The sequence below is a fragment of the Lemur catta genome, chromosome 19 (assembly GCF_020740605.2).
Source record: "Lemur catta isolate mLemCat1 chromosome 19, mLemCat1.pri, whole genome shotgun sequence".
Lineage (NCBI taxonomy): Eukaryota > Metazoa > Chordata > Mammalia > Primates > Lemuridae > Lemur > Lemur catta.
Window position 1 is genome coordinate 24,457,326 of NC_059146.1, and position 20,940 is coordinate 24,478,265.

A 20,940-nucleotide genomic window follows, 5' to 3' on the forward strand; every position below is an offset into this window, starting at 1 on the left:
CCCTCCCCCAGATGTGAACCCTATGGATCACCACGGCCAGCTGTGGCTTCTCCATCTCACAGATGTTCTCATCTCCAGATGTGCCCTCCACATCCAGTTATGGACTCTGCCTACAGGTGTGTGCCCACTTGTGGCCAGTTCTCCCCAGAAGTGTCACCAGTATTCATCTGTGGTCCCCTTCCTCCTCACGTGTCTCCCAGTCCAGCTGTGACCCCCTTATCCCAACTACAGCCACCATCCTTCTCAACAAGCGTCTTCTTTATAGACACAGCCCCTCATCCACAGACGGGCTTCTTCACCCCAGATGCTCCCCCACGTCCAGCTGCACCTCCCTCCTCCAGCAGCCCCGTCCAGCCTGCTCCCGCCTCCCAATCCCTCCGAGCCCCGCCCGCCGCGGTCCCTCCCAGCCCCGCCGTCCCACCTAGCTGTGCCTCTCCCCTCCCCCAAATGTGCACCCTTCCCGCCCCTCCCCACTCACCTACCCGCCCCGGAGCGGCGTCCACTTCCCACAATGCTTCGCGCCGAGGCCCAGCCCGGCCCTTGCTCCCGGGATGCCTCGCGCGGCTTCCCGCCTCTCTTCCCGTCGTGCCACGCGCGGCTTCCACCGAATCTTTCTCTTTCCCCGCCAGTCACTCGTCCGACCCGCAGCCACACCCACTCCCGCTCGTCCAGAGCAAGGGAAAGCTCAGGCCGTTTCCCAGAGTGCTCTGCGGGAGGGCTTACGCCGCTTCACCCTCTTTCCTGGCCGCCTCCCATTCGGGAGACTACAACTCCCAGCGTCCCCCGCGCAGGGACGGTGGCGCGGCGGTGCCCCGGCCTCGCCCCACGGCTCGGCCCCGCCCCTGCCCGCCGAAGTCTGCGCGCGAATGCCGTGGCGCGAATTTGGGACCGCAGCGGCGCGCCGAGCAGAGCGGAGGGTGTTCCCGGGGCAGTGGCGCGCGGGACTCGCGCGAGGCAAGTTGGGCCGTCCCCGCAGGGCTGGGAGGCTGAGGGTGACCAGCGTGCCGAATGCTTGGGGCTCATGCTTCGCCCGTCGGGGTGGTTGCGGGGCAGCGGTGTGGGGAAGCTGGAGAGGCCCAGTGCGCGGTAGGAAGGGGAGAACGCGGGCTCAGGGCTGCCGTACAGAGGGCAGAGCGGCGTCTGCCGGAGGGAGAGGGGCCAAGGAGACGAGGGAAGGAGGCGGACGCGACAGGGTCTGAGGAAAGGCCTGGAGGGGCGGGGGCCGCGTGGAAGGGGGAGGGGCCAGAGAGCGCCGAGGGGCGGGGCCAGGGAAAGTTTGTTGGTGGGCGGGGCCACTAGAAGGGATGGGGCTAAGGGGAAGGTTAATAGTGGGCAATGTCACCTGTAAGGGGTGGGCCCAGCTGGACGAAGGTGGGGTCAGGGAGAGGTCAGTGCAGTGGTAAGATCCAGGTCTAGGTAAAGGCCTCGTGAAGGATCGATAACCTTCTGGATAGGGAGAAGTCTGGCCTTGTGTATGTGTGACAAAGGAGCGGAGCCGAGGCAAGGGCGGGCTAGACAGCAAAAATGGAGCCCAGGCCTGCGAGGAGGTGGGGCCGAGGAGAGGAGAGTTTAGGGAAGGGTCCGGGCTTGGTTTTGCCCGCTGAGTGTGGATCGGAGAGGCACAGGACCTTGGGGAGAGAAGAGCGAAGGATGTTGACTTTCTTAGGCGAGAGGGAAGCATGGAGGGTCCGTGGGAGGGCACTTGCTGCTGAGAAGAGAAGAGACCTGGGATCTGAAAGCCAAGCGGAATCCGGGAGAGGAGACAGCAGAAAGTGGCATTAAAGGCATCGCTGCTTGGCCTCCATCCCTATTTTCAGCACATTTCAATCTTAGACTTGCCTATTCGGCAGCCTAAGAAGGAGGCATGAAGGAAAGACGCCTTAACTTCATTTTGTTTTCGGATCTTTGAGCCTGCTAGCTTGCTGATTTCCCCCACCATTCCCAGAATTTGTATTCTAGTAGTTCTGGGAGTTTGCTGGGTATGTTCTAAACATGAATCCTAGGTAGTTCTCAACTGAGCTCCTCTGTTTCTGGTATCCATCATTGACTGGCTGTATAGCGCTGGGCAGGGCACTCTCCCTCTCCTATCTCAGCTTCCTCGATTGTCTTTAGAAGGATGCTGAGCTGTTTTAAGTCTCAGAGGACGGGAGAGTAGCATATTTAGGGAAAGGTGTGAAATATTTGACAAGGGTGGGGTGTGGCTTGGCTTGAGGCTTCTGGCCTGTCATCCGAAAATTGTTCAAAGACCCCTTTATATCCTTCCTCTTCACCATGGCCTCCAACTTTTCAAAGGTCCTGCTTATGAACCCTGAATTCTTAAATAATGATGTTTTTGTTACCCCAAGTTTTAGTAATCAAAGATAAGTATGTTGGCCAGTGCATTCAATACCAGGCACAGTTTTAGGTCCTGTGGATGTATCACTGAACAAAACAGACAAGATCTATACCTTCGTGGAACTTACATTCTAGCCCTGGTCTGCTCAGTGCAGTAGCCACTAACCATGTGTAGCTCTTTGAGTTTAAATTAGTTAGAAACAAAAAACTCAGCTCCTCAGTCTCTCTAGTGTTTCCAGTGCTCTGAAGCCCTGTGTGGCTAGGGCTACCATATTGGGCAGCGCAGATATAGAACACGTGTATTATCTCAAAGTCCTGCTGGACAGTGCTGCTCTGGAAGGCGAGACAAATTCTCATTTATAGTGTCAGGCTATGCGGAATGCTGTGATAAGGGGAGGGGCTGCCTTAGCCAGAGTGTCAGGAAGTCCGCTCGAGGAGGCAGTGTGTGAGGAGAGAGCTCCCTGAAGGTAGGAAGTATGTGGACATGGCTGGGTCTCCGGGGTGGGAGCTGGTTGGTGAGTTTGAGGAGCAGCCTGGCAGCCAGCTTGGGTGCAGTGAAAGGATTGAGGAAATGAAGCTGGTGAGTTGGGGGAAGGGAGAGGGATTCAGACTGTTTACAGCCTTGTGAGGACTTCGGAGCTTATTCTTAGTGTGATGGGATGGTGGCGGCAGGGCCTGAGCTGTAGCAGTGGAGCGATGAGAGGTGGTTGACTGTGGGTTGTTGTTTAGAGGTAGAGCCAATGGAGCTTGGAGTAGATGGTTTAGGGTGTGAGAGAAAGCAATGCGTTAACAGGTACTCCAAGGTTTTTGTCATGTGAGAGGACCGGGGATGGTGGCTTATGCTTGTAATCTCAGCATTTTGGGAGGCTGAGGTGGGAAGATTGCTTGAGGCCAGGAGTTCCAGACCAGCCTGGGCAACATAGCTAGTGGAAATGTATCATCATCAAGGTCTTTATCCCATCATCTTTATGTTAAGGAAGGGAGAGAGGAATGGGTTAATCTTGCTGCCTCAGGGGTGGCAGAGACGGAATAAAGTCCACCTATAAGTGGACCCTCAAAAGTTCAAACCAGTGTTGTTCCAGGGTCAACTGTATATGTGTTGTTATTTTCCCTTGTCTTACAACACTGGTAGAATATCATACACACTGTTCTGTCTTCTTTATTATTTAATATTTTACCTAGTGTATCTGGGACTTCTTTTCACATTTGTATATAGTATTCGCATAGAGTGCCTTCATTCTGTCATTTTGTTGTTGTTTTTATTTTGAAATAATTATAGATTCAAGGAAGTTGTAGAAATAGTACATCCAGCTTCTCCCAATGGGGACATCTTGGATAACCTGTAGTCCAATATCAAAACCAGGAAATTGGCATCAGTACAATTCTGTTAACTAGACTACAGACCTTGTTCAGTTTTCAGCAGCTTTCACACGTGCTCCTGTGTGTGTGTGTGTGTCTGTGTCTATGCACTTTGATCCCTTGTGTAGATTTATGGAACCTCTATCACAGTTGAGATGTAGAACAGTTCCCTCTCCACAAAGGAACTCCTTGTGCTTCCCCTTTGTCGTCAGCCCTCCCCAACCCCTGACAGCTATGACTCTGTTCTCTATCTCTAGTTTTGTTATTTGGAGAATGTTGTATAAATGGAGTCACATAGCATGCTACCCTTTTTTCCACTAAGCAAAATACCCTTGAGAATCAGCCAAGTTATTGCTGTATCAGTACTTCATTTCTTTTTATCATTGTGTAGTATTTCATCCTCATTTGATATTTTTCCTTTTATCATTTGTCTATTTCAGTAACAGCTTTATTGAGATATAATTCAAATACCATACAATTTGCCCATTTAAAGTGTACAATTCAGTGATTTTTTAGCATATTCCAAGTTGTGCAGTCATCACCACAATCAATTTTAGAACATTTTCGTCACCCCAGAAAGAAACCCCCAGACCCTTTAGCTCTCATTCATTCAATTTTAACCCTGCACAATATTCCACCATATGGTTGTACCAGTATTTAGGGAACCAGTTCCCTGTGGGTGGACATTCCACCAGTTTCCAGTCTTTTCTCATTACAAATAGTGCTGTACTTACATCACTTGGCCCACATGTGAGTGTCTCCGTGGGTGTAGTTCACAGAAGTGGGGATGCCATTGTCATAGAGATGCCAGGTGTCTCTGCAGAGACACTGACCAGCTTGTCCCCACCTCCCTCAACCTAGCAGTAGGGAGAGTTAGAGGCCAACCTTGAAAACCCTGAGTTCCACGGTAAAGAGGAGCATGGGCTTTGGAGCCAGCCACGCCTGTGTTTGAAGCCTAGGTTAGGCCCCAGCTGTGTCCCTCTGTCCTTGATACCTTCTTCTACGAAGTGGGGATGACCTCACCTCTCTAAGGGCTGGCCTGAGGATGTTTGGGAATGTGATCAGCTTGTCAGACTTCACTTTGGCTTCCTAGTAAATGCCTGTGTCTTCCTCCTTCCCTCACAGCTTAGTCCAGCGGTTAAGAGGTAAGCTGGGGCTGGGTGGGAGGGGGCGGTGCAGGCAGAAGATCTGGGGTGGAACTTACTAGACCTGGGGCATGTCCGTTTAACCTCTCTGGGCCTCAGTTTCCCTATCTGTAACAGGGTTGTTGTGAGATTCAGTAAAACTGAGAATGTAAAGTACCTAGCGGGGGAAGCACTCAAATAATAGTGACCATAGCCGTTGTTACTCCCTTCTCTCCTATCCCCTCAGGATTTTGGTGGCTAAGTCCCTAACCCACCTTCCTTGTGAGCTGTTTGGTGGAAAAGCCTGGCTTACTGCCTGCTCCCCAAATGGCCCTGAGGAATCTTCTTTGGAGTTTTCTGATTCCAAGATTGAGTCTGTGCTCCCGGTGCCAGGGCTGTGTTGGCCGAGGCTGTGGGAGAAGAGTGCAGACTCAGGCCCGTAGGGTGCGGGTCAGAGAGCACCAATTATGGAAAACTAGAGGGACCCCCATGGGCCAAAAAAGATTCCAGCAATCCACTCAGAGGTCCTGCTAATACTTCTTTGTTTTAATATCTGTATTTATAATAGAAGGAAAGGCTCGATTCCAGTTAGATGTTTGCAAAAATAAAGTTGTAATTTCTTTCCCATCAACTTTCTTGAATTCTGTTGGACTCCTGGGGGGTGGTGGGTATGTTCTGTGGACCCCAGATTGAGAACCCTTCCTTTAGGGTTACTCTGAACTGTAGAAACCCTAGTGACTATTACTGATTTCATTAAGTAATAGATTTATTTTTTTAAATACACTTAATTAAAAAATTATATTTTGAAGGTATAACGTATTCAGATGGCTCTGAACACAAAAGGGTGCTTGCTAAAAGGTCTCCAGTGTCTGTCCCTCCCGAGATGCGGCATCACCAGTTTTTGTTTCCCAGCAGAGATGTTCTGTGCATAGGCAAGCAGATACATTTATATTCTTTCTTTCGTACACGGTATAGTGGCATGCTCTCCATGGTGTTCTGCCCTCTGTTTCCATTAACAACATACCTTAGAAATTGTTCAACAGCTGATTTTATGTAGACCAGTGGGTACAATTTTATGAACTGCCATGTTTTGTGGTCATTTTAGGACATCATATGATCACCTTAAAACAATTTTTCGCTAACTTTAACTTTCCCTAAACTGAATAAACTCTTCAGGCCCTCTATGAAAAGCAGGCTCCGTGTGGTACAGGAGGCATCTTTTCTGTTTCTCTGATCTGGGACTTTTATCCTTCACTGGTTAATCTCACTAGCAAATTATTTTGGTTAATAAGAACAGGAGTTTCTTCTTGAAGAGTCACGTTTCTGATTTTGTTCTTTTTTCTGTTTCTTTTTTTTCCTTTGTGAAAGAAGGGGTTTTCTGTGTTTGGATCTCTGCACAACCAGTATCCACACCAACTATTGGGATTTCTGTTTCAAGAACAGCTGACAAGAGAAGAGAAGAATTGGACAGGAAGAGAGAATTCTGACGCCAGCATGCAGCGAAGTATCATGTAAGGGCCCTGCCATACCCCCAGTCCTTACTTCTCTAAATCTGTGCCTTAAAAAAAAAAATAACACAAGTTAGACTTCGAGTTGCAATTTCCAGGAGTTGAGTAGTATGGAAAATGCAGAGTGGAATATGGAAGACATTAGTGTATTGAAGGTAACTTTTTAATTGCAAGGGACAGAAACCCTAACCCAGTGATTCTCAATCAGCAGCAATTTTGCTCCCCAGGGAGCATCAGGCAATGTGTGGAGACATTTTTTGTTGTCACAACTTAGGGAAATGGAGGTTTGCCATTGGCGTCTAGTGGATAAAGGCCAGACATGCTGCTAAACATCCTTCAGGGCTCAGGACAGCCCCCCACAACAAAGAATGATTCAGCTTAAAGAACCAGTAGGGTCTAGGTTGAGAAACCTCATGCTAACACAAGCTGGCTTCACGGGGTAAAAAGAAAGGGAATTTCTTGGCTTATGTGGTTGAAACCTTCTGAAGTAAATAGCCTCGGGCTTGTTTGGATCCAGTTGCCAAAACTTTGTCACTGGGAATCTGTTTCTCTCCATTGTTCAGCTCAGCTTGCCTCTATGTTGTTGTCTCTCAGGGAGATTGATCCCAGTGGAAAGAGGGTGTCTCCCTCCCAGCTGTCTCAACAATATCAATGTCAAGTTGCACTGGCCCATCTTAGGTCACATAACTTCTCCTGAACCAGCCACTGCAGCCACAGGGATGCAGAGCTCTGATTGGCCAGCCTGGGTCGTATGTCCACCCCCGGTTATGAGTAAAAGGGCAAGCCCACTCAAATCTTGTGTACTGAGAGAATTCGGGGTAAAAGGCATCCCAGGAGGAAAATTTGGGGGGCTGTTACCAGAGCGAGGGAATTGGGGAATGGATGGTAGACAGACCTAGACCTAGACATCCATCACAGAAGATTGGGAAATGGTGGTTTATGCCAATCCTGTGTTACATTTTTCTCATATCATGAGAAATCTGGGGATGGTCTATCTAGGGCTGATAGCACCTTAGATTGCTTTCTGTCTGCTTGCTTTGCTTTATTTTCTTTTTCCGTGTTTTTAAAGATTAAGTAAACTTTTTATTTTGGAATAATTTTAAATATACAGAAAAGTTGTAAAGATGGTACAGAGTTCCTGTATACCCTTCACCCAGTTTCCATTGTTGACATCATACATTACTACAGTCCATTTCTAACAACTAAGGAACCAACATCGGTATATTACTGTTAATTAAACTCTACACTTTATTGTTCAGATTTGACCAGTTTATTTTATTTATTTTTTTTAATTAATGTCCTTTTCTGTTCCAGGATCGATTTCAGGGTACTATGTTACATTTAGTTGTCAGATCTCCATGTCCTCTGAGTGACAGTTTCTCAGGCTTCCCTTGTTTTTTATGATCTTGTCAGTGTTGAGGAATACTGACCAGATACCCTGTAGAATATCCCCCTATTTCAGTGTGCAGTATTATCATAATTAGGCTAGGGTTATGGGCTTTTGGAAAGATGCCACTGAAAGATACTGCCTCGTGTCAGGGGTGCATAACATCCCTGTGACGTCACGCACAGCGAACCTTCATCACTTGGTTAGGGAGTGGTAGCCAGGCCTCTTCACTGTAAAGTTCCTATTTTTCCCTCTCAGTACTTTCTCCTTTGCAAGCAAGCTCCTCAGTCCAGGTGATCGCGAATTAATTAGAAGGTACCTTGCTTTATTTATATTTTTCAGAGCACTTTGCTCTGAAATTTTATGTTTAGTTATTTATTTAATATTTGCTTCCCCCCCCAGAAGGTTAGCTTCTTGAGGTCAGGGACTTTATGTGTCTGGGTCATTGTCAAATCCCTCAGGCCCAGGAAAGGCCCTGGTGCATAATAAGTGCTCAGTTAATATTTGTTGGATGAAAATTGGGGTGTGTTGTATCTCTCAGATGAGTCAAGACAGAAAAATAAGTAGAGTGTTGCCTCCTCTGTCTGAGCCTCAGTTTCCTTGTCAGTCAAGGGGTTGTTTGAAATCCTCTGTTATGTGCTGGGATGGGAAAGGGTGTTGGAAGCTGTAGGGTGCGGCATGGATAGGCGGGGGATTGGTGCTGTTCTTATTCCGTTTTTTCCCCTCTTGTGCTCCTCTAGGTCATTTTTCCACCCCAAGAAAGAGGGTAAAGCGAAGAAGCCCGAGAAGGAGGCATCCAACAGCAGCAGAGAGACGGAGCCCCCTCCAAAGTATGCAATGGGGTCGGGACGTGGTGAATTGTTTCCTTTAGCAGTCAGAATTCTCTTGGTTGCAAGTGTTAAAAACTTAATTCCAAATGTCTCGGGCCCCAAAAGAAATTTTTTGATAGGCTGTGTCTGTGTCCCTCGCCAGACTGGGAGGTCCTCAGAGCCAGTGTCAGGAAAGTAATTGAGCTGCTTTAACAGTAAACAAAGTCGCAGTGACTTAGTTAAAATGAAAGTTGCCGTTTTCTCACTTGTAAGACTCTGAGTTGTTCAGGCAATTTAGGGCAGGTAGGTGACTCTGTACCACTAGGTTGTCCCAGACCCAGATTTCCTCATCCTCATTGCCAAAGCGAGTCTGAGGTCCAGGGGTAAGAGGACATGGACGCTAGTCGTCAGGAGCAAGTTGCATGTGTCCATCATGCCACTTACATGCTATTGCTCAGAACTCATCACGTGGCCATGTGTAGCTGCAAGGGAGGCTGGCAAGCATAGTCTCTAGCTGGGTGACCATGTACCTTGCTAAAACTCAGGAGCTTGTATGACTAAAAGAAAGTCTCCAAATGAATGTTGGAGGCCGGTCTCTGCCCTAGGTAGGGACTCCATTTGCTCCTCAGCATCACCCGTCACAGGGTGGGCACTGGGGGGGCCTCTGGAGATGTGATGGAGTAATAGACGGATGAATGGATGGACGATAGAGTATTTGCCAAGGAGGCTTCTAGGAAATGTTCATTGAATACATTGAAAGGAAAGGAAGGGAAGGAAATGTAGTAAAGAAGCTGGAGTGTTTGGGGGCAGTGCCCCCACTCTGCCTGCTGTGATACCCACCCACCCCACCTTCCCGCTGTGCAGAACGGCACTGAAGGAGTGGAACGGAGTGGTGCCCGATAACGACTCTCCAGTGAAGAGGCCGGGGAGGAAGGCGACCCGGGTCTTGGGCAGCGAAGGGGAGGAGGACGACGATGAAGCCCTGACTCCTCCCAAAGGAAAGGTAGGTCCGCATTAGCCTGCCCATTTTTATCAGAAGAAACCATAATTGCCGTTGGCCTTTGGAACTGAGTGCAGCAGCTGCTCAGGAGAATTATGGAGACATTCCCCAGGAGGTGGATGAGTTTAGTGGCTGTGCCTGGGGGAACGGACGACCTGGTCCTAACTCTGCCCCTGCCCTGGGACCTTGAGCAGTCTCCTTGACTTCCCTATGCCTCGGTTGCCTGACCTGTAACACGCAGCTCCTGGTAACACCTTCCTCATGGGGTAGCTGGGAAGGTGAAATGAGTCGTTTCCCGTACAGATCTGAGAATGATGCCTGATTTAAAATAAGGGCTCAGAAATATATCCAGTCTCTCCCGTGCCCAGGGAGCTTTTCATCCTCTCCAAGTATGTTGGATCGCTTCCTTCCCCCGTTTAAAAGTCATTTAATGCTTGTTCATTGCTCTGTGGGTAATGTCCAAAGTGCAGCCCTTCTCAGTCTGTCACTGGTGAGGTCCTGTCACTCCCTGCGGGAAGCTCTGATGTGACCACCTTAGGCCAAGCCAGTCCTTGTGCAGACACACCAGGCCCCTCATGATCTGCCTGTCTCCCCCTGCCTGGCAATATTCAACCTCATCGACACGTCTTCCTCAGCTCACTCCATCTATCCCACTTCTCACGCTTGCCAGGTGGGCTCTACCTCTGGGTCACTTGCTCTTTTCCCTGCCTGAAACTCTCTTTCCCAGGTACACATGTGGCTCAATCCCTCACTTTCTTCCAGGCTTTGCTCAGATATCACCTTCTTGGTAAAACTTCCTGACTATCTGTATTAGTTTCCCATTTTGCTGCTGTAACAATTTACCACAAACATAATGGCTTAAAATAATGTAAGTTTATTATCTTACAGTTCTGGGGGTCGAGAGTCAGAAATGGGTGTTACGGGACTAAAATCAAGGAGTCAGCAGGGCTGCATTCCTTTCTGGGGGCTCCAGAGGAGGATCTATTGCCTTCCCTTTTCCAGCTTCTAGAGGCCTGCTTTTCTCCATTTTCAAAGCTAGCAGCATTGCCTCTTTCTGTGCCTTTCTTCGGTGGTCGCATCTCAATCTGACTCTCTTTTCCTGCGTTCCTCTTCCACTTTTAAGGACCCTGTGACTACATTGGACCCACCTGGATAACCCAGGCTGATCACCCTATCTCAAGGTCAAGCTGATTAACAACCTTGATTGCCATTTGCTGATTCCAAGGATTAGGACATGGATGCATTTAGGAGCTTGGACTTTGCCTTGGAGCTGCTAGGGAGCTGTGGAAGTGTGAGCCAAAGTGAGATAGAGATAGCTTGGTCCTGGCAGTGTTTGAAATATCCCTGTGAGACTTGTATCCATCAAGGTCTGAATGGACAGAAACCACACCAGTGATTTAAACAGGGAATTCAATGTAAAGAATTGTCAACTGAGCATGCAATTGTTAACTAGGTAACTGAAGGGATAAAAAGCAAACTCTGAGGCATCATGGAGGTAGCAACTGCAGGATGCAGCTACCACCCCTGTGGCTGTGGAGCTGACACTTAGACCTCTGTGGCAGGAATGCTGGCAGGTGGCTGCTGGGGTCCCTGAGCTTGGAGGAGGTGCCCTGAGGGCCTGGGACTCAGATCTTTGAGGAAGGGGGCCCTGGGGCAGGAGGTGCTGGTGTCTCTGATGGGGCATCACATAGTAGGCCCTGCAAGTGTTGGACAAATTATTGGTTGAATCCAGCGGTTGCCCCAGGAAAGCCTGCTGTGCCTTCAGTCATGCAGTCCCCTCTAGTGCCCCTGTGTTGGCACTATCTGACACAGCTGGAGGCCAGAGCAAAAAAGAGGTCTGCAGAGTCCTGGTCCTGTCATCACAAGGGAAATTGGAGAGCAATGGGCTTGGAGCTGAGAGGTAGTCACTGAATACCTGGCACAGGGCCAGTTCTTAAGTCAGTAGCTGAAACCAAGACACAATAGTAGTGGCTTAGGTAAGAAATTTATTTTCCTCTCTAATGAGCACACAAAGTCCAGGATCCATGTGGCAGTCTCAGAGCCAGAGGTCCAAGCCTCTTCTGTACTGTTGCTTCTCATCCCTAGTTGCCCTTGTCCAAGTGAATATCCATATTCAGCTAGCAGGAAGAGGAGGGCACTTGACTTTAAGTGGATGTTATTTGAACCAAGAGACATGTACATCATTTCCCCTTACATCCCATTGTGTAAAAATGATGCTTATTACCACTAGCTGCAAGGGAGGCTGGGAAATGTAGTCCTTAGGCCCCTGACCATACCTAGCTGCAAGGGAGGCTGGGAAATGTAGTCCTTAGGCCCCCCCCCTGACCATACCTAGCTGCAAGGGAGGCTGGGAAATGTAGTCCTTAGGCCCCTGACCATACCTAGCTGCAAGGGAGGCTGGGAAGTATAGTCTTTTCTTGAGACAGCATATGCCTGGCCAACAATCAAAGATTCTGTTACTTTAGAAAGCAGAATTGTTATTGGGGTCTATGATGGGAGAATCTGGGACCATCATACTATGCTGGAGGGTGGAGTGATTGCCCAGGTGAGAGAAGACAAGGCCTGAGTTGAGGCTGGAATCATGGGGCCAGAAAGGAGGGTAGGCATAGAGAGAGGTTTGGGAAATGTAGTCCTTCCTCCCCCCCCTCCACCCCCACTGTAGAATTGCTCTTTCTTTTTTCTTCCAGAAACCTGCCCCAGACTGCCTGAAAGTATCCCCTCCTAGTCCTGCCCCATCTCCTGGGAACAGCCTTTCCCTCTCTGACCCCTCTCCCATGGGCAGCTCCCCACCGGGGATCCTGAAGCGCCGCACAGGTAAGGACACACGGGCTCCTGCCCTTTCACCTGCCTGTCTTCCTGCCCACTCCTATTTCTGGACCATGTGGACATCCTTACAACAGCTCTGATCTTGGGGTTGTGGATAAGAGCACAGCTCTGCCATCCATCTGCTGTGTGATCTTGGGTAAATGACTTACGTTCTCTGAGCTTAGGCTGCTTTATCTATAAAACAAAGATGATAATTACAGTACCTACCGCGCAGAAATGTTAGGAGAGTTAAAAGTTGACACTTGTAAACTGCTCAGAACTGGGCTCAGCCCACAGTCAGCACCCCGTAAATGTTGGTCATTGTGAGTCTTGTTATGTGCAGTGGTGGAGGCCACACAGCTCAGTGGGAACACAAGGGCAGGGTCTCGGCTCAAAGGAGACTTCTAGAAGAGAGGTTAACCAAGCTGAGCCCTGAAGGACAAAGAAAAGGCGACAGGGAGAGAAGAAGGGAAGAGAGATCTAGGCAGGGAGACAGTACGAGCTGAGTAGGCCCTTGAGGACCATGAATGGTTTGGTGTGCTGGCACAGAGAGCACAGGGTTGGGGACAATGAGCTGAGAAGTGAGAAGGTTCTGGAAAAACAGCCTGAGGAACAGCATCTTTGTCCCAAGGGGATTGGGAAGGTTTGGTACTGGGGAAGGACGGAGGAGAGACCCACACGTACTGCAGGGTGGTGTGAGCGGCACAACCGATGTGGCCTGCTGAGCCTTGAAACATGGCAACTATGACAGGGGCTGAATCTTCACTGTCATGCCATTTTAATTAAATCTGCATTCGAAAGCTGGTACTTGATTCAATTAGTGAAGACTTTCCACTTGGAACAACTTGGGATACCTAAACACAGATAAAGTATTTCTGATGAAAATTTTGTGTCTGAATTGAGATATGCAGTGAGTTCGTCAGATTTTGGAGACTTAGCATGGGAAAAAAATATTAACAATATTGAAAACATGTTGGAACCATACCGTTTGGGATATACTGAGTTAAGTAAAATATATTATTAAAACTAAGTTCACCTGGGTTTTTTTCCTCTTCATTAATGTGGCTTCTAGAAAGTTTAAGATTACGTGGCTTGCCAGATCTTTCTGTCAGATGGTGTTGGTAACGCAGGGCGCTCTGGGAGCTCAGAAGTCGGCCAGCCCAGAGGAGGTGACGTCTGAGCGGAGTCTTACAAGATGGGTTAGGGTGGGGCTGTGTTGAGAAACGGCAGGTGGAAGAAGATGTTGCAGACAAGGATGCCATGTGCAAAGGCCCTGAGGTGGGAACAGCACGGCATGTCTGGGGACTCACACTTCAGTGTTTCTGGAGAATCACATGTGCTTTGGGGAGCAGGGAGAGTTTGAGGATAGTGCGTGGTGAGAGATGAGCTAGAGAGGAGAGTTGGGGGCTGGATCCCTAAGGGCGTTGGCCACCCGGCTGACAAGCCCAGGCTTCATCCTGGGGGTGCTGGGAAGCCGTGGTGTAGGGCTGTGAGCGAGGTGTGACAGGGTCAGGTCTGCTTGAAGGGGGTCATGATGAAGTAACAGAGTGGCTCAGGTCGTGCTGGGAGCTCAGGCTGGACATTAAGGTCGGCCCTGGGGGCGTGTCAGGGAATCCTTTTCAGAGGAAATGACATTGAGCTGTGTCCTAAAGGGCTGCTGAACAGCATGTGCAGGGCCTGGAGGAGTACACAGTTGGGTTGTTTGGGAACACCACCCATTTAGCTTAGCAACACTGTAAAAGAAAGTGGACTCTGTGGCATGGGAAGAGTTAGAAGGTCAGGCGGAGAGATTAGGTAGGATGGCAGTGGATATCAAAAGGCCTTATCCTGGAGAAAGTGGAGAATGTGGAGTCGTGGAATGGTTTTGAGCAGGGAGGGACAGTGTCAGTCCTGGCTGAAGGTCCCCCTGGGGCCACGTGAAGCCACTGGGGCCAGAAGACCAGGGAGGAGGTGGTGCAATGCCCTAGATGAGAATAGTTAACTGCCTTTCAGTGAGCTCTTCACCGTGGGTTAGCATCTCTGTTTGGAGTCCTTTACAAGCAAGCTCTGAAGCTCTGAAAGAGGGATTCAAGTGCAGGTTGTTCCCTTGGGAGATGCAGGGAACAGACAGTGATTCAGGGGAGGGGAGGCAGCCAACACAGGATGTGTTATTAGATCGGCCACCCCAGTGGGGTGCCCTAGAGAACAGCATGAATATGTGCCTCGGAATTACCCCGAGGCGTGAGGCAGCTGGGTGATGGTACCAACTCCTGTCAGTCACTGGCTGAGAGCCCCTTCCAGGGCCAGTTCATTCCCTGCCACTTCCAGACTTATGAGGTTCTGGAAAAGCTGTCTGGAACCCACTGTAGTAAGATCCCAGGGATGCAAAGGGGCACTGAGAGCACCTTCTGGAGCTGGTACCATGCCTAGCACGTTACATCATTATTTACATGTTGGGATTATTCCCATTCTGCAGACGTGGGCAAGTGAAGCACAGAGAAATTAAGTAACCTGCCCAAGGTCACACAGCCAGAAAGCTGCAGGGCTTGAAGAATGAGGCCTGTGCTAGAGCAGTGGCCGTGGGCAGGCAGAGAAGGGGACAGGGCTCAGAGTCTCTGTAGGGGTGCCATCGGTGGGTCTGAGCTCGGCGGGGCGGGAGCAGACAGGCCACGAGGTCAGCCACACCCAGCCCTTGGCTTTCCTAGCTCGGAAGCAGCTCCCGAAACGGACAATTCAGGATGTCCTGGAAGAGCAGAGTGAGGACAAGGACCGAGAAGCCAAGAAGAGGAAGGAGGAGGAAGGTGAGGCACCAGGAGGTAAGAATTGTGTCTGTGTACGCTGAGGGGACCAGGGAGGTCAAGGGCCCGAGGGTCCAGGATGTTTGGACCCCGCTGATTCGGTGCCTGTGTCTAGGCTTCCAGACACGTCAGTCGGAATTCCACGGACCAACACAGGCACTTTTGTTGTGAAAGCATTTTGGAATGCATTTGTTTGGTACATTTGTTTTGCCATCTTAATTCAGTATTACTTCATACACAGTTTCCCATTCTTAGCTTCCATTTTTATATTTACTTAATGGAAAATATTTTTCCTCTAAATGATTTCTTTTTCTTGTAAATTTTGCCATAAAGCAGAAGTTCCCAAACTTTCTTGGCTCATAGCACGCTTAGTGTCTTAGTAAATTTTTCATGGCACCCCTAGGCCAATACCTTAAAAGTTCCTTTTATTAAGTAGTTATGTCCAAACAACTATCAGGTAATACACATACACTGAAAGAAAAAATAGTATTTGTATTTTGTTCTTCAGTAACCAGTCGCTTACTTACTAATGGGATGTGCATTCAGTGTTGCAAAACATCCCAAGCTATGCCACCGTCATTCCCTGTTCCACGTTGATTTTTGCGCAGTGCTTGATTTTTATAAAAGCAACCAGTGAATACCCAGCTTTGCAGAGATACATCATTGCGAGGAATTGATCTAATACTGAAAACTAAAAGACCTCAAGCTGGTAGTTCATGCAGTGTCCAACAGATGTCACTGGGTTTCCTTTGAAAATGTGTAAACCATCGTGCAGTGCCTCTGTGAGCTCCCTGCATTTTGGGAGCTCTGATCCATTGATGGTTTGGGGCCTCTGTGAGGGTATATCAGTTACAGCCTTTGTCACTGTCAGGTTTTTCATTTGTTTAATAGAAAGTCCTCACTAGGCACAATTTTCCCAGGGAAGATTTGAATTTGGTCAAGATTTGATTTCCTGTTGGCAACTTTTAGTCAGTCATTGTAAATTGCGCAGTTTTAGCTATTGTTATGTGGGGGTGGGAGCAATGAGGGAGTGACCTCTTTCTACTAAGGCAAATTAGTTTTTGCAGTTTTTATTGTTACCTTAGAGGTATGTTTTTTTTTTTCCAGTCAGTTTTTAAAAGTTTTATTTTTGTCTATAGCAAGCTATCATATGCATTTCGAACACTTTCAAATTCTATTATGGAGTGAATAATTCTAAAAGAATAGTTTATAAGGAAAAACTGACTGTATTTATTTCTCAGCCGCACAGGCAAACATGGGATTTGGATTCCCTCAGAGGCCCCCCCAGCTCAGAGTTGAGCAGGAGCAGGGTCTTATGCCTCTCATCACTTTACAGACATACTTGATTGGTACCAGAAAGAACAAATCGGGCCAGAATGTCTTTGGAGTTGAAATGTCCTTGGGGGTCAAAGTGGTTTTTCACCATATCACTTTTCTGTCTGTCATCAGAAGCAGAGAGCCCGAAAGAAAGCCTGACAAAGGCTGAAGAGGCAACAAAGAAAGAAGCAGAAGAGGAGGACCAGCCCACAATACCTCCCAGTTCCCTAGAGACCTCCAGTGAGTTTCTGATCCTCTTTCTGCCCCCAGCCCAATCTCCCTGATTGAGGTCAGATATCTTTTGTGTGTGTGGGGGGGGGAGATGGGGTCTCACTATGTTGTCCAGGCTGGTCTTGAACTTCCGGCCTCACGCGATCCTCCTACCTCGGCCTCCCAAAGTGCAAGGATTCCAGGCATAAACCACTGTGCCCATCCAGGTCAGATATCTTTGGAGGACAGCTAATTTAAACAAGGCTTAGATTCTCAATTGTATTGCTTAAATACGGAATCTAGGAGAATCATAGGTTTTGTTATTGGTTTTTTAAATTATTTTCCCTCATGCATGTGGGAAAAGAGGAAACAGCCAATCATTCTCCAACAAATATTCATAGCTTTCAGAACTCAAATGTTATTGATTGAGCAATAATTTATTAACTAAGCTGAGGTATGGGATTATAAATTAATAATTAAGTTATTAAGCACTAATTTATTAACCAAGTTGAGTTACAGTGTGTTAGAGGTTGAGCTATTCTCACAGGCCTCCAGTCCAGGGGTCCATGAAAGCCCTCTGTTGGAAACAACACTTGCAGGGACAATTTTAGGTATGTAGAGTTGCATCTGATTTTCTGCATCTGCAGAAGCGGGAATATTTTCTTCTAATCATGGTGAGATTTCTTTTTGCCACTATTCCTAAGTCTCCAATTTCAGGCCAAATGCTGGAATTTCGTTACTTAGCACTGAGTAGTAAACATCAGGCCTGAGATCTCAGCTCAAAACTTATGCTGCAGAAAGGCAAAGGACAGAGTTGGTTATATTTTCCATCTGCAGGGTCAGAATGACTATGAGGTTAAAAAAAAAAAAAGACTTGAGGTCGAAACAGTTTGCATCATGGTCTCACCTCTCTCGCTTTAGAAGCAGAGAAGCCGAAGGAAAGCGGTTCAGAGCCCGAGGTGGCCGTGCAGCAGGAAGCACAGGAGGACGAGACTAAGCCTCCTCCCAGAGCCCCCAAGACGCTCAGCAACTTCTTCAGTGAGTTTCTCTTCCTCACCTCATCTCCCCGGGGTTGTGCAGGCAGGAGGTAGGTGAGCTTCCCTCCAGAGCGCTGCACATCCCTTCTGGCTTTCCTGCTGGTTGGAAAGTGTACCTCCTCTCTCCTGGCTTGTCACCTGTCTCCCCAAGCGTCAGGGCAGTGCTGAGTGGAGAACGGCTGGAAGGGTGGGGGCCATCAGAAGGAGAAAAGACCCGCCACTTCCTGGTTTATTCCCAGCACCCCGGAAGCCAGCAGTCAAAAAAGAAGTGAAAGAAGAGGGACCAGGCACTCCAGGGAAGGAGGACAGCAAGGAGTGAGTCAACATCTGGGTCTGGAAAATGTCTTCTGGGCGTGTTCCCTTCCCTGCATTCCCAGCTCAGGCTTCCTCCTCTTTCAGGGCTTGGCAAACCATTTTCTGTAAAGGACCAGATAGGAAATACTTTAGGCTTCGTAGGCCACATTTGGCCCCTGTTGCATAACCACGCTTAGCTCCTAGACAATGCAAAAATAGTCCAGGGGCGGAATTTGCCGACCCATCACCCCAGCCACTTTCCTGACCCCCGGCCTCCAGTCTTTCTTCCTCAGTCTGACCCCCAATAGGGCCTGGGGGACCTCTCTGACACCCCACAGTTGACTGCCCTCCAATGGCTCCCCAGTGCCCCCAGGAAAAAAATCTAAGCCCCTTTGGCTACTGGCCCCTGCCCACCTCTCTGGCCTCATTTCTTACCTGTTTGTTCCTGTCACGCTGAACTCGCCAGATTCAGAGTGTGCTTTGAAAGCCGGCAGGCACATCTGCTCTGCGTTAAACTTTACTGAACCCCTCTCTGGGACAGCCCTGGGTGGCCCATGGGGACGACCCACATAGAGCTGCCCTGCCCTGGCCTTCATGATGCACACATCGTATTGGGGTTGTGGCACACTGAATAGGTTGTTAAACAATTAATTGTCTCATCGTAATTGTGTTAATTCCTTGAAGAAATGTCTGGGCCGATTCTTATGACACCTGATACGTACACAGGAGGCTTCGCTGAAGATTGGTTGAATGAACGACTGGATGGATGGGTGGATAGATAAATATCGTATAAAGTGATGGGATCAGACCCCACCCCTGCCTTGCACAAAACCCATCTGTGATTCCCAGCACCTCAGGATGAACACTGGGCTCCTCGGGGCCCTATGAGTTAGCCCTGCCCACCCCGCATTACAGCTTCCTGCCAGCACCAGCCTCCTCCTTGCTCTGTCAGTACCGTTTCCTGTCATTCCGCCCGGCTTCTGAGTGTGCTGGCCCCTGCCTAGAGCACTGTCCCCAGCCCACTCTGCCCAGCATATTTCCCTCCAGCCCCTGCTCATGTTGCACCCACCTGCTTGGGGACGGCTGGTGCCTCTTCCTCCATCACAGCTGATGTGTGTCCCCTGCACTGGAATCACACTTTATTTCATGTCCTCTCAAATGGTAAAGCACCTCCTCAACCAGACTGCAAGCTCCTTCCCACAGAGTCAGGACTGGGCCGATTCCTCTTGCCCAGCTCCTGGCACCGGGGCTGGCCCATAGCAAGTGCAGGCAATGTATGACGAACAAATGGATTTAATTGAGCACTTTTGGATTTTTTTCTCATTAGTCAATCATGGATTTATTCCTTTACTCAATAAATATTTATTGAGGATTCATTGTGTGTCAAGCAATGGTTTTAAGTGCTGGAGATCTAGCAGAGAACAAATCAGACAAAAATCATGCTTTTATCGAGTTTGTTTTCTAACGGGGGAGACAGGGTATAAAGAATAAATGAGCAAAATCTGTCACGTGTCACGTGGTGATAAGAGCAGTAGTGGAGAGTAGCTCAGGAACAGCCCAGGAACGGGGAGGGGGGAGGTTGCAAATTTCAATAGGGAGGCCAGGGAAGCCTCACTGGGAAGGGGGAAGTTTGAGTAAAAGACTTGAAAGAGATGAGGAAATGAGCCATGGGGGAAGAATGTTCCAGGCTGAGGGAACAGCAAGTGCAAAGGCCCTGAGGTGAGAGCATGCCTGTGGTAATAATCGAAGGGGGAAGTAGTAGGAGACGAGGTCAGAGGTGTCAGGGCCAGCATACGGCAGGGCCGTGTAAGCCTTTGTTAAGACTTTGGTTCTTAAGTCTGATTTGAGAGGGGTTGTGAAAAGTCGGTGGTATGATCTGATTTGTACTTCAATGGGATCTCTCTGGCCTCAGTGGTGAGAATATAGACTAAATGGTATTGAGGGTGGAAGCAGAGAGACCAGAGAAGAGTTTATTGTGATAATCTAGACAAGAAATCGTAGAGGTAGTAAGTGCTGGATTTGGGATCCTGTCTTAGCAGGTAGGATTTGCAGCGGGTAGATGAGGATTGTGAACTAAAGAGAGGAGTCAGGGATGTCACCAAGTGTTTGGGCCTGAGCACTGGGGAGGACAGAGTTGCTGTGGACTGAGGCAGGGAAGACGGGCTGGGAAGAGCAGGTTTAGGGCAGAAGTTTTGCCTTGTTAAGCTGGAGACGTCTGTCAGACATCCACGTGCAGAGATGAAGGGTGCAGTTGGATGCGAGTCTGGATTTCATTGTAGAAGTTGAGGCTGGAGTTAAGAGTTAGGAATCATCCACATACGGATGGAATTTAAAGTCGAGACTGGAGGTGATCACCAGGGGAATGACAGTAAATAAGGAAGAGAAGAGGCCCAGCATCGGAGCCCTGAGGCCAACCAACTTTAAGAATAGTAGGAAATTAACAGAAAAGGCAAAAAGTGGGGCTTGGCATAATTTTTGCTGTTTAGCAGAAAGGATACTGGGTTAAAAAGTAGAATGCAGTGAGTCCAAAATCTCTGATTTTATTTTATGCCTCCAAAAATGGAACATATAAGCACAAAAAAACCCTTCATCTTTAAAATTCTATGATTAAAGTTTAATTATCCTAATAAAAATGGGGGATTCTAAACAACAGTTTTGCACCCCAAGTTGAGACCTTATTAATGAGGTTAAATGGTACGTTAACTTTATCTCTGCAGTAATCCTGTGGAGGAAGGGGATATTTTAACCATTTTGTAGACATTGGAACAATTAGCCCAGAGAGGTTAGGTCAGCTTCCCCAGGTCACACAGGGAGGTGTGGGTAGGGCCAGGCCTGGGACCTGTGTCTCCTTGATTCCTAAGCAGCACTCTCTTACCATTGCCCCTTCGTGCCTCCTGGGTACATATCTGTATTTACGTATTTCTAAATATATTTTCTAACAAAATTGGTATCCAACTATATATAAAGCTTTATGTCCTG

The 20,940-nt window shown here is 48.5% G+C and overlaps 1 protein-coding gene across 5 annotated transcripts in view; it reads left to right on the top strand.

The window, feature by feature from the left end:
* The first annotated feature begins 831 nt into the window (after positions 1-831).
* The window catches only part of LIG1 (DNA ligase 1), a 38,901-nt gene continuing 18,792 nt past the window's right edge, over positions 832-20,940 (top strand). The window contains exons 1-9 of one of the 5 annotated variants that reach the window (XM_045531282.1): positions 832-954; positions 6,186-6,328; positions 8,453-8,542; positions 9,386-9,524; positions 12,209-12,335; positions 15,011-15,121; positions 16,553-16,660; positions 17,552-17,668; positions 17,907-17,982. In XM_045531282.1, coding sequence (XP_045387238.1) covers positions 6,312-6,328; positions 8,453-8,542; positions 9,386-9,524; positions 12,209-12,335; positions 15,011-15,121; positions 16,553-16,660; positions 17,552-17,668; positions 17,907-17,982 — 785 coding nt within the window. In that variant the 5' untranslated portion in view covers positions 832-954; positions 6,186-6,311. Of the gene's footprint in view, positions 955-6,185; positions 6,329-8,452; positions 8,543-9,385; positions 9,525-12,208; positions 12,336-15,010; positions 15,122-16,552; positions 16,661-17,551; positions 17,669-17,906; positions 17,983-20,940 lie in introns of those variants that run through there. The other 4 variants (XM_045531284.1, XM_045531285.1, XM_045531281.1 and 1 more) reach the window with 4 other exon arrangements.